Source organism: Astatotilapia calliptera, chromosome 7 (assembly GCF_900246225.1).
Source record: "Astatotilapia calliptera chromosome 7, fAstCal1.2, whole genome shotgun sequence".
Lineage (NCBI taxonomy): Eukaryota > Metazoa > Chordata > Actinopteri > Cichliformes > Cichlidae > Astatotilapia > Astatotilapia calliptera.
In genome coordinates this window covers 11,937,991-11,950,440 of record NC_039308.1, presented here as the reverse complement: position 1 = coordinate 11,950,440, position 12,450 = coordinate 11,937,991, and the positions used below count along the sequence as shown (strand labels likewise).

The 12,450-nt window shown below is 39.9% G+C and overlaps 1 protein-coding gene across 1 annotated transcript in view; it reads left to right on the top strand.

Moving 5' to 3' along the window:
• The first annotated feature begins 10,304 nt into the window (after window positions 1–10,304).
• LOC113025404 (zinc finger SWIM domain-containing protein 6-like) overlaps window positions 10,305–12,450 on the top strand; it is a 50,314-nt gene continuing 48,168 nt past the window's right edge. Inside the window, exon 1 of the mRNA XM_026173104.1 lies at window positions 10,305–11,355. Coding sequence (XP_026028889.1) covers window positions 10,929–11,355 — 427 coding nt within the window. The 5' untranslated portion in view covers window positions 10,305–10,928. The remainder of the gene's footprint in view (window positions 11,356–12,450) is intronic.

Here is a 12,450-nt window from a genome sequence, read left to right as displayed (position 1 = left end):
CACCTTGAGGTTTCATTTCCAAACTGTTTTTCAACTAGAACTAGACATCAAATATTACACCCAAACATCAGATATGTATTTGGGTAAATAAAAACACCCATCACATTAATAGATGAAGCAAAAAAACAAACAAAAAATAAAAAAACAATTCCTTTATGATTGCAGCATTTTGAGTATAGTTTTTTTAAAGGTGACCTATTATGCTTTTCAGTATTCTGTGATATACTGTTACAGCGGTGATTAAACATGGGCAATTAAATGAAGTCAGTGTACATGGCATGTATGAAATGCCAAAACCAAATTGCCGGGATTGTATAATGGAAGATCTGTGCCACGTATGGCCTGGAAGTCCCGAGGACAAAATGGGAGATGCCCCCTAGGGTGGTCGAGAATGACCATGGTAAGATCCTGTGCGACCTCCAGATACAGATCTCTAATATGGTTAACCATACAACTCTGGGAGTGAGCAGCCAATCAGAAAAAAGTTGGCTTAAAAGAAGAGTAACTAATAGTTTGTTTCAAACAACAACAAGAACAACAATAATAATTAGAATAATAATGAACAACGAAACAGTATATATAAACACATTGTTAACCATACCTTAAACTAGGTAGCAAAGAAACTTGAATAAACAAAAGTAAGTAAATTTGTGTTTGAATGATTATTTCATTGGCGCATACCATAAAACTCGTACTGTTGGAAAGCCATTTTATTTCCCTTTAAACGGTGCCACATTTGTAAGGAAAATGCATTTGTGGGTTGTGCACACTAAAAACATGCCAAATGTTCTCTGTCAGTGCCGACCAACTCATTCTGTTATTTACTCATGTTTTGAGCTGCTGGTAACCCAGGTGCTGATAATCTGGTGCTTGATTAACAGGTGATTAGCATAGACCCAGCTACAACAATCTGTTGGTGCCTGCTCCAAGCATGCAATACTTGACTGATCTGGATAGCGTCTGTGATACTGGAGAACTTCAAGCTGTTTAGCAAAACCACGTTGCAGAAAAATTTGAATGAGCCCTAGCACCATCTCCAAACTAAAGGCCAAGTTCCATGTCAATCTCCAGTCTCATAGGGCTGTCAAGAGGTCTGCCATCAGTGCCATTCACCATCAGATACCTTTACACTGAACATACGGAGGAATGTTATGTCCAGCGATGAGTCCAGATTCTGTCTATGGAAGTTAGATCATAGGGTCAAAGTATGGAAAAAATGCAGAGAATGCTAAGCTGACTGTTTCACTGACAGGCTAACAGCTTTTTGTGGAGGCTGTGTGATGGTGTGTGGTGACAACTCCCTCACTGTAAAAACAAGGCTTTTTCACCACGGTCATCAACGGAGGTAATCTCAACGCAGAGAGATATGGAGATGAGATTCTGGAATCAGTATCAATCCAATGTCTCCACAGTCTGGGGTTGAACTCTATTCTCAACGATTACAACACTCTCTGTAACAGGGTGCGGTTTATTAGGCACTAACTTTATTTAAGGAAAAGTTGACTTATAAAAATTAAACAACATTTAGAAAAAAACACTTATTCAGTTGACTTAATCAAGTGAAAAGGCAGTGACATGTGAGAAATGTAAATCTGCTCTAGTAGTGTACAAGAATAGAGTGGGAATCAAAGGTCCCCTTTAAACCATATAATTTAAAGGCACTAACTGGGAGAATAAGTACTATCTGCTGTTTATCTCAATAGACCAACCTTAAAAACCCACATAGATAGGACACAGAAGTAGGTATTAATTTGCATTTACATTTACAGATTTTCTTTAAATTTGGGTGTAGTTTGCATTAAACTTCAATAAAAACATGCCTGTTGTTTGCTGTTACTACAGGAATTTATATTCTTAAAAAAATCATTTTCATATCATTTTTCAGAGCAGGTCTGCCCTACGTATTGTAGAAATATATTAGTGATGAAAGGACAGTGAGCTGCATAAAGAAAGGGGATGACAGAAACAGGAAAGGAAGCACAGACAGAAGGAAATATGTACAGAAATATGTTTTAAACATTAGGACTGCTGCACCAGTGATGAACCATTGATGAGCTGTGGGTACTGTTACTGCGAATGTGTAATGTGTTTTACTGTATGTACACACACACACACACACACACACACACACACACACACACACACACACACACACACACACACACACACACACACACACACACACACACACAACCTTTAATCCCAGCAGACCCTGGGGCCTCGCTCTAAGGCCCCTCAACTGGGTGACAACAAACCTGCCTGTCTGATTTATGGAAATGCAGATGGAATTTTTATTACGCCTCTTCAAGATACACACACACACACACACACACACACACACACACACACACACACACACACACACACACACGTTGTGTTCAGCTTAAAGAAGGACAAAAGAGGCTCAAATGCTGTAAGAAAAGTGAATACTCTCCGCATAAAAAACCCATCTCCTCTGTGTGTACTTGTATTATTAGTATTACGCATGTTGTGGAAGCAACATGCGTAATACTAATAATATGTTCACTCTAGTGTGTTGTGTCAGTGTCTGCCACTTCTGAAGTGATGAAAACACATCTATCTGTGCATAAAGATGTCTTCGTATTTATTAATTGTAACCCACATTTACCATAAATTATGAAGTATTTCCTATAGCTATTATCCATAATCAGGTCAGTGTGTTGTCTGTAGGTATTATTAAATATTTATGTATACATTTCCATCCATGGCTTTTCTACAGTTTGGACATTCTTTGATTTTTTTTCTGCAGAAAAAAATATCTCCTGATACATTACCTATTAAAGAAACAAACACAATAAATTCATTTATAAAAAACATTGCTTTGCTAATACTCATGGATCAACATGTAAACATCATTTAATCATCCTAGCTGCCTCCAAAAGAGCTAGTTTGAACTATTATATACACATACATATAGATAGTTTAGTAGAGTGGCCTCTATTTTTCTCTGACATTTGCTTTATTTTTTATTGAGCTTTATACATTACCTCCTATTTCTGCCCATAAAATACATTTAATAAAGTCTGATAATTTACCATCTTGGGACCAGACGTTATTGCTTTAATCCATCCAGCAATTTTCTTCTGCCTATAGAATTCAGGGTTGCAGGGGGACAAGAGTCTATCCAAGCTGACATGGGTGAGAGGTGCAGTACCCTGGACAGTTGCCAGTCTATCATTTCTATTTATCTTAATATAATATAAATATAACATAATATAGATATAAAATCTAATATTAAATTAAATATAAAACATAATATTACAATAAAATGTTTATCTAGCAAGTAACTTGTAGCCTCACCTTTAGCCTGAAAGTATAGCTTCCTCCTCTGAAAGAGGAGCCACTACTGGTTTATGAGTGCATATGTCATTTTTCTTCTTGTGTTTTCACAGCAAGACAGAATCAGCTGTGCAGCCCTAAAACATTTAAACATTAATCATAGAAATGTGGATTCCCCCTAAATAAAAGAAAAGCACACTGATAATGGGTAAACAGCAACAATCTTTTTTGTATTACTTACCCTATAAAGCAGCCCCCACAAAACAAAACACAAAACCATGAAACAGAGGTATTAAGAAGAAGAGGAACGTTTACCTCTGAACATTTATGCCTCTGCTCTGACTGGAGGGGGTTGAGGGTGGGGGGGATCAGAGGTGTAGAAGACAACCAACTGAGATTGTATTTGTTTCTTTTAGATGAATATTCATAACCTTCAAATTATCTCATCATCAGCATCAAAGTAAGGGAAGGAGCACCTTAAAGGGGGGGAGGTAAAGGTTTTCATTATCAGGTAACACTATCCCCTTTATGAACAATACTCGCTGTCACCCTTTAAAGACGACGTTGAACAAAAGGAGAAAGTGGGGAAATGTGAGCGAGTGAAGGATAAGGAGGGCTAACAGGGAGGGGAGGGTGTTTCGATTGTCTGCAAACTTCACCATTCATCTGCTGCTCATGTGGAGATGCCCCCACCAGATCAACTGCGCTTAATATGAGAAACTCAGTAAACTCTATTCCTTTACATCTTCTTTTCATCAGCCCCCTCCTACTGTTTTTTATCCTCTTTGCATCCATTGGCTGCATGCGTTCTTCATTTTTCACTTCAGTTTCTTTTCTCTTCCTCACCCCATCCTCTCTGGAGTGCTCTTTGTCCCCCCAGTCCTCAGTCAGTATCCTCCCTCCCTGCCTCCACTCTCTCTCATCTCATCCCCACATCCCCACCCCTCAGCATTTAGTGATTAATGCGAGTTTTAATTGTCATGCTCACTCTTATGCTCATTAAAGTGTATTATGCAGCAGTTAGGGTATTAAAGTTCAGCGAGAAATTTCATGCATACTGATGAGAATGCAAATGAGCCCAGCATGAACAGATACTATGGTTTGTATTGTGCATGTGTGTGTATATGTGTGTGTGTGTGTGATTATCCCCAGGAGTGAGCCAGAGTGTCATTGTCACCCTTACTAGCCATTTTAGCTAAGCGGGGAGAGTCCACCCATAGAAATCATGTTAATGGAAGTCTTAAAGCATTCTTTGTGGCTAAATACCTGGATAGTATTTAATATATAAATATTTCCAATGATCTGGATGGAAAATATTCACTGAGGTACAATGAATTCAAGGAGGCATGCACATCATGTAGATACAAATAAAACTGAAAATTGAAATTAAAGGTTTACCGTGGATGAGTGTGCGCGTGAGTAACAACATAAAAAGCAGCTTTTCAGCAGTAGCTTTAGTTAATAAAATAGGCATAGTGTAACTTATCAAAACAGTAAATGTACCAACAACTAGCTTTTTTGCCAAATATATGACATATATAGCAATACTTGTTTAAAAAATTACAGTCAAATTTAATACCAAAATATTCAATGCTGCAGTAAAACTTGTGAGAAAAGTATTTGTACATTCTGATATTTTAAAAGAGTTATATTGCATTGTGTAATCATCACAAAATTCTGTTATTTCAGTTAGTTTAAATTATGTTAAAGATATAATTACAACAGTAACATTTACTAACTACATTGTTTTTCCACATAGGTTTTTTTAAATTATATTTTTAAATTACATGTATTAAAAAGTTAAATGAAAAATGCTTTAACTCTATCTTAGCTTGCATATCTTAGCTTAGCTTAGCCTAGTTTCAACACTTTCTTTTAGCTGATGTCCATGATTCTTTCCTGAATGCAGAATAATAAATTACTGTGAGCTCCACCATGCACTGTCATCTGGAAAGCTTCTGATTGGCAACAGCTTCATTTCTGAACACAGCAATGATTCCAAATACACTGCCAAATGTAATACAAGTATACCTGGATAAAAAGGAAAACATGGAACATTACTAGTCATGGAATGGCCTCCCCAGAGCCCAAGGCAGTATGGGATCATCTCGACAGAGAATGGAACAAAAGGCAGCCAGCATCCAAAGAAAATCTTTGAATTGTCGTTCAAGAAGCATTCCTGAAGGATGTTTGAAGAAATTACAAGAAAGCTTGCTAAAAGAATGTAGGCTGTGGCTCAAGACTTCTGCACACCATTGTACAAAACCCCCACAAACAGCATGTTTTTATGTATAAAAGCAGCCATCTTGAATTTTATATTCAATTATAATATAATTATTGGATTTGTAGTTTTCTGAGTTCATAACAGATTTGAGCACAAGATTATGAAAAATGTTCCTGGTAACTCTGTAGCTAGCCTCATGAAATGAAACTAATTTTAGAAAATTAGCATGCTCACACATATGGCAATATGCATGTTTAACAGAAATAATGGTTACCATGTACCACGTCCTCAGCATGTTAAGGTGCTAACTTCTAATATTTAGCATCAGACAAAGATTAGCTATAGCTTGGGCTGATAGAAATTTATTATGTTTTCTTTGTACTACCTTATGAGTTTTGGGCTGATGAATCACGCCCTTGAATCAGCCCAAATTAAAACTAAACAAGGCCTAATTTCACTTGTAGTGACTGAGTCTCAGTCCAAATAGGGCCAAGGGCATACAGCCCAAACCTAGTAAACCCTGGGATGAACACTGGACCACAATCTGCTTACTGAAGTGACTGTCCCGATACAGTAAGCTACCGTATCTGGAAATTTAGAGGTTTCCAGAGTTCTGAGTATGCAGAAACAAATGGCAGCCGCATACCTCACTGATAATAGCTGCAATTTGCACATAAACCAAAACAGTGTTCTAGCTTCTAGTTTTGTTTTAAGGTTTGTGTGCAGCCCACTGCACATGCTCACAAGTGTTCCAAATCAGCAAATAGGTGCAGACCATTAGTGTAATTGCAAAAATAAACTGCTTTCTATATTTTTTTGGATGTTTCACAGATGCGAAAACTTCATGGATGAATTCATGGATCTTTTATACTAGAAAGTGTAAAAGTAGACAATGTCTACAGTTTGATATGCTGTATCAACAGTTTTACAGTAGAATAATGGTGTCAGTGATAATGAGTAGGCAACAAAGCCGAGTGGGTTGCTGTATGGAGGTCACCTAACATACAGTATCTATGATCCTATAGGTCAGAGGTCCTAAACTTAAATGAGCTGTGGGCCGCTGCTGGCACTGTCATCTCATTGGAGGGCCACTTTAGTGGTCCAGTAGTACAAACCCACAAATATTTCCAAAAATGTAGTGTTTTGTTGTTGTATTTTTAAATTTCCAATATTGTGTAACAAGACAAAACTGCAAAAGTGAACGCAATTCCACGTGAAAGACCAACACAAAGTGGTGTACACGTGAGAAGTGGAACGAAAATCAGACATGATTCCAAACATTTTTTACAAATAAATAACTGCAAAGTGGGGTGGGCATAATTATTCAGCCCCTTGAGTCAATACTTTGTAGAACCACCTTTTGCTGCAATTACAGCTGCCAGTCTTTTAGGGTATGTCTCTACCAGCTTTGCACATGTAGAGACTGAAATCTTTGCCCATTCTTCTTTGCAAAACAGCTCCAGCTCAGTCAGATTAGATGGACAGTGTTTGTGAACAGCAGTTTTCAGGTCTTGCCACAGATTCTCGATTGGATTTAGATCTGGACTTTGACTAACACATGGATACGTTTTGTTTTAAACCATTGCATTGTTGCCCTGGATTTATGTTTAGGGTCGTTGTCCCGCTGGAAGGTGAACCTCCGCCCCAGTCTCAAGTCTTTTGCAGACTCCAAGAGATTTTCTTCCAAGATTGCCCTGTATTTGGCTCCATCCATCTTCCCATCAACTCTGACCAGCTTCCCTGTCCCTGCTGAAGAGAAGCACCCCCAGAGCATGATGCTGCCACCACCATATTTGACAGTGGGGATGGTGTGTTCAGAGTGATGTGCAGTGTTAGTTTTCCGCCACACATAGCGTTTTGCATTTTGGCCAAAAAGTTCCATTTCGGTCTCATCTGACCAGAGCACCTTCTTCCACATGTTTGCTGTGTCCCCCCACATGGCTTGTGGCAAACTGCAAACGGGACTTCTTATGGTTTTCTGTTAACAATGGCTTTCTTCTTGCCACTCTTCCATAAAGGCCAACTTTGTGCAGTGCACGACTAATAGTTGTCCTATGGACAGATTCCCCCACCTGAGCTGTAGATCTCTTCAGCTCGTCCAGAGTCACCATGGGCCTCTTGGCTGCATTTCTGATCAGCGCTCTCCTTGTTCGGCCTGTGAGTTTAGGTGGACGGCCTTGTCTTGGTAGGTTTACAGTTGTGCCATACTCCTTCCAATTCTAAATGATCGCTTGAACAGTGCTCCGTGGGATGTTCAAGGCTTGGGAAATCTTTTTGTAGCCTAAGCCTGCTTTAAATTTCTCAATAACTTTATCCCTGACCTGTCTGGTGTGTTCTTTGGACTTCATGGTGTTGTTGCTCCCAATATTCTCTTAGACAACCTCTGAGGCCGTCACAGAGCAGCTGTATTTGTACTGACATTAGATTACACACAGGTGCACTCTATTTAGTCAATAGCACTCATCAGGCAATGTCTATGGACAACTGACTGCACTCAGACCAAAGGGGGCTGAATAATTACGCACACCCTACTTTGCAGTTATTTATTTGTAAAAAATGTTTGGAATCATGTCTGATTTTCATTCCACTTCTCACGTGTACACCACTCTGTATTGGTCTTTCACGTGGAATTCCAATAAAATTGATTCATGTTTGTGGCTGTAATGTAAGAAAATGTGGGAAAGTTCAAGGGGGCCGAATACTTTTGCAAGCCACTGTAAGTGTACACATTAGTTTTTGACTTCTAGTGAAAATTGTTTTCTATACAAATAACTCTCTCACTGAACTAACACAGCCAGTCCCTCAACGTGTTTGTACTCTCCTCTCATATTGGCTTCATATTAAATAATTTTTTGCTTTTTTAAAGAACTTATTTTAACATTGCACTCAACAACAAATAAATCCTCTCTAATAAAAAAAGTAACTTCAAGGGCCAAATTGCATTTTATTTCTTCAACTCGATATACAAGAAGATGTGATGTGGGCCGCAAGTGGCTGCAAGTTTGAGACCCCTGCTATAGGTGAACAATAATGTTGGAACTAAATTTCAGTGTATCCATCAAAAAGATGGTTCAAGAAACTGAGAGATTCTTGAAAAGACAATTTAATGAAATATAATGAAATATATGTACTTGCTTTAAATCTAGTGAATACAGTGAAAGATAGATTTGGTCAAATGCCTGAAAAATGAGCACAGAGTCAAATGCTAGAGGCCTGTACTGTCTTATTCAACAGAGTGTGCCATGGTCTGTGCTACTGTCTCTCTTTCCCAGCCCACCCACTGTGTTCCCACCATGCTGAGTGAATAGACTCAGCCATTACTGTGCTTCTTCTGTGCTGTCTGCAGGGTAAAATGAGACAATACTCAAGATTGTCAACCAGGGGGCCTAAATCATTTACACAGCATGGAGCAAGTGTGCTGAAATGAGGCTGCTGATAACTCTGTCCTGCAGGAGCAGCAGGTGGTACTGTAACTGGAAGAGAAAAGTGACAGATAAGCCCATTACGGTGACAAATAGTGTGTTTATGCTCAAGTAAAACTGTTTAAATTTGTGTCTTAAATGTTCCCCAGTTGCTGATCAAAAGGAGATATCAAACATCTTTGGATGGGGCTGCCAGGAGTTTTCATTTCAGTATAACCTGCTGTACTGTCCTAGAAAGGCAGCAACGAATAATAGAGAAACACAGATATTACATTTTAAAAGATTTGCACAAGCTTTAATGATTATTTAAATACTTTAAACACAATACAAAAAACCCATAAACTGCTCTTTTTGCAGCTTTAAAACTTGTTGAAGCTGGTTCTGGTCTTTGTACTCCCGTTCATAACTGGGGCTCAAATATGTGTTTTAACAGTGCACATCTTATCTATGTATTGTACTGTGCACAGGTCTTAAGCCACCCCTCATTTCTTTATATTTTGTTGGCAAAACTATAAAAAATTCAAAAAGATGCAGCAGTCTGCTGATTTTTTTTTTCTAATGAGCTTGAAGGTCAATCTTTGACATAAACATCTTTATTTTTCAACACAGTTAGGCTGTGTTGAGCAAATTGTCTTGAAATGTCATTAAACAGTCTTCAAGAATAGTTCTCCAGTCTTTAAAAAGGACAAAAGCTGTTCCAAAGCTCTTCTTCAGATGTTGGCTGCCCTTTGTTCCATTCTCTATCAAGATGATCCCACACTGCTTCAGTAAAGTTGAGGTCCAGGCTCTGGTGAAGCCAATGTATGATACTATTCCATTCAGGCGTTAAAATTAGCTGGGATGATCTCAAATAGCATTCTGGCACCATCAATTAACGACTAGTTACATCTAATAAGCAGACTACTTTTAAATTAGTTTATTTTTTATTTTGGTGCAGTCTTTTTCAATATGAATAAATGACAACCCATTGCCTACTTACACCATCATCACAACCCCTTTTTCTTCTCATGCATTCATGTTACAGATATCACAATTCTCAGCATCTAGTTAGCATTAGAAGCAAACATATACAGAGTAGTGGTTCTTTAATCAGCAGGTAATTTCAAATGCAACATGACGTAACACGTTGTGCAGTTCATCGTAAAGCGTCTGTGGCACCTAAAGGTACAGTTGGTGAATTCCAGAAAGAAAGAAAGAAAATGCTAAAACAGGAAAATTAGAGGTTATGTGTTAAAAAAGTAAACATTTTACGTCAAAATGTACATATTGAATGATGTTTTCATCTTAAAAATCGTATTATAGTAGTTAATAACTCAAAGATTTCTTTCATCGGGCTTTGTGACTCAGCCTTACTATTTTTTTCATAACTAGATTTCGTGTTTCTTTTGTCAAAAATTGACTTCCATACATCTCACGAAGCAGTTACGTTTCCTTTAAACGCCCCACATTCAGGTGGACCGTAAACCTCACACGGGGCGGTGCTGCGTTCATTGCCCCCTCCCCCCCTCAAACCACGAGGCTCGAGTGTTGACAGGCGAATAACCGCCCATTGGCACCTAGCTTTCATCCGCCTGATCCACCTCACCGAAAGACAAAGCCCCCTCTCTCCGTCCCTAGTAAATGTGAACGCCAACCGGTAAAACCACCGTCTGAAGTAGCTCTTTAATACAACTACACCGTTGTAGTTGTATTGTACAAAGTTAACATTCTGGGCCGAAATCTGGCTTTCAAAGGACTAGGGCCGGACGGGAATTCCGCCCTCCTGGCAGTCCTCAGCACGGAGCTTGCCCCGCAGACCCCGCCTTCTCTTAATTTGTCAACAAAGGGGTTTGACAAGCTCGCCGAAGCCCTGCCCCATGTTGCCATAAAAGGATGATTTGGCCATACACGGCCAACAATCAGACCGTGGGTAACCTTTTCCGTTCCCCATCCCGTTCATATGGTGCGTTGACTTCCTCCGTCGCCGTTAAAGCGGAGCTATCATGGCGGAGCGCGTACAGCAGCCCCCAGCCAAGCGGCTCTGCTGTAGACCGGGCTACGGCTCAACATGTAGACAAGGCCAGCGGGCCGCGGGGGCGCCGTGCGGCAGCTCGGGAGCCACCCAGGGCGAATCGAGCAGAACCCAGAGTCCGGAGACCCTCCTGGACATCGCGGCGAGGAAAGTCGCTGAGAAGTGGCCGTTTCAGAGGGTAGAGGAGCGTTTCGAGCGGATCCCGGAGCCCGTCCAGAGACGGATCGTGTACTGGTCTTTCCCGAGGAGCGAGCGTGAGATCTGCATGTATTCGTCGTTCAACACTGGCGGGGAGGAGATCGGAAGTAGCGGGGAGAGCGGCGACGAGACGCGGCTGCCTTTCCGACGGGGCATCGCTCTGCTGGAGAGCGGCTGCGTGGACAACGTACTCCAAGTCGGTGAGTGATGTGGCGATACTGGGCTCTACGGACAAAAATGAAACAACCGGACAATTTCAGTCGAGAACAGAAAGAACAAGAGGAGAAATTTAATGTCGGTGCGCGAGAATGTGTCGATTAACACGAGGAGGTAAAGTGACAGGGTTTGACAACAAAGGGCGACAGACTCGCGGAGAGGCTACAATGGGGCTTTAAATCTGCTGGGTGCATGAATGGGAATGTGTGACTGAGGCATTTAAATCCTGTTTAGCTCGGGGCTAGTTTGAATGTGAAAAAAAGCCTTAAAATACAGACTACGCTGAAAATAAAACAAAAGAGGATTTTCCCCCACATCACACCTCAGCAGCGTCAGAATGAACTGCGAAACTTTGTCATATTAATGACAAATAAAACGATTTTACTGTCCTCCGGCTGGCTTGGATCACTTAGTGACTGCGTTGACGTGACTCGGGGAAGAAGCATTTAGTTGCGTTAGAGCTTTATTTTTTCTGTATCACATATCATGAGAAAGGAGCCTGTTCAAATACCGTCTGACCTTTAAAATCTGTTTTAAAAGATTACATAAAACTATTGAGTAATAAGGGAAGTGTTCAGCTGGGTTGGGTCCCAACTGACACACATTACATTTGAATGAGTTGTTCTTTGTGGCACAATTGATATGCTGTTGAATAATAATGATAGTTGAGCATGCATTGTGGCTTTGACAGCCTGCATACAGTTTGATCAGCATTGTGTAGCAGTGAGAAGCTGATAAACACGACCTGCTGCACTGGAAAGGAGACAAGTATGCACTATTGATGTCTTATATTTAGATCTAGAGGAATGACGGGAAGGTTTTAGAGTTCTGTTTTTTTTAAAAGGCAAGAAAAAAAGTGTATATATATATATACATTTTTTTCTTTTTTATGAAAAGAAGCTGAGAATTACCGTACATGATCTTGTTTATAACCCATTGAGAGCTAGTGAAACAGGAACAGACACCTGTGTGCTTGTGCTTGAGAACTTTAGTCCACCAGCAGCATGAATCAGTGCTTGATTTAGTGTCATTTTTCCCCTCTCTGAAGAGGTTCTTTGAGATTTTAATTACCCAGCACA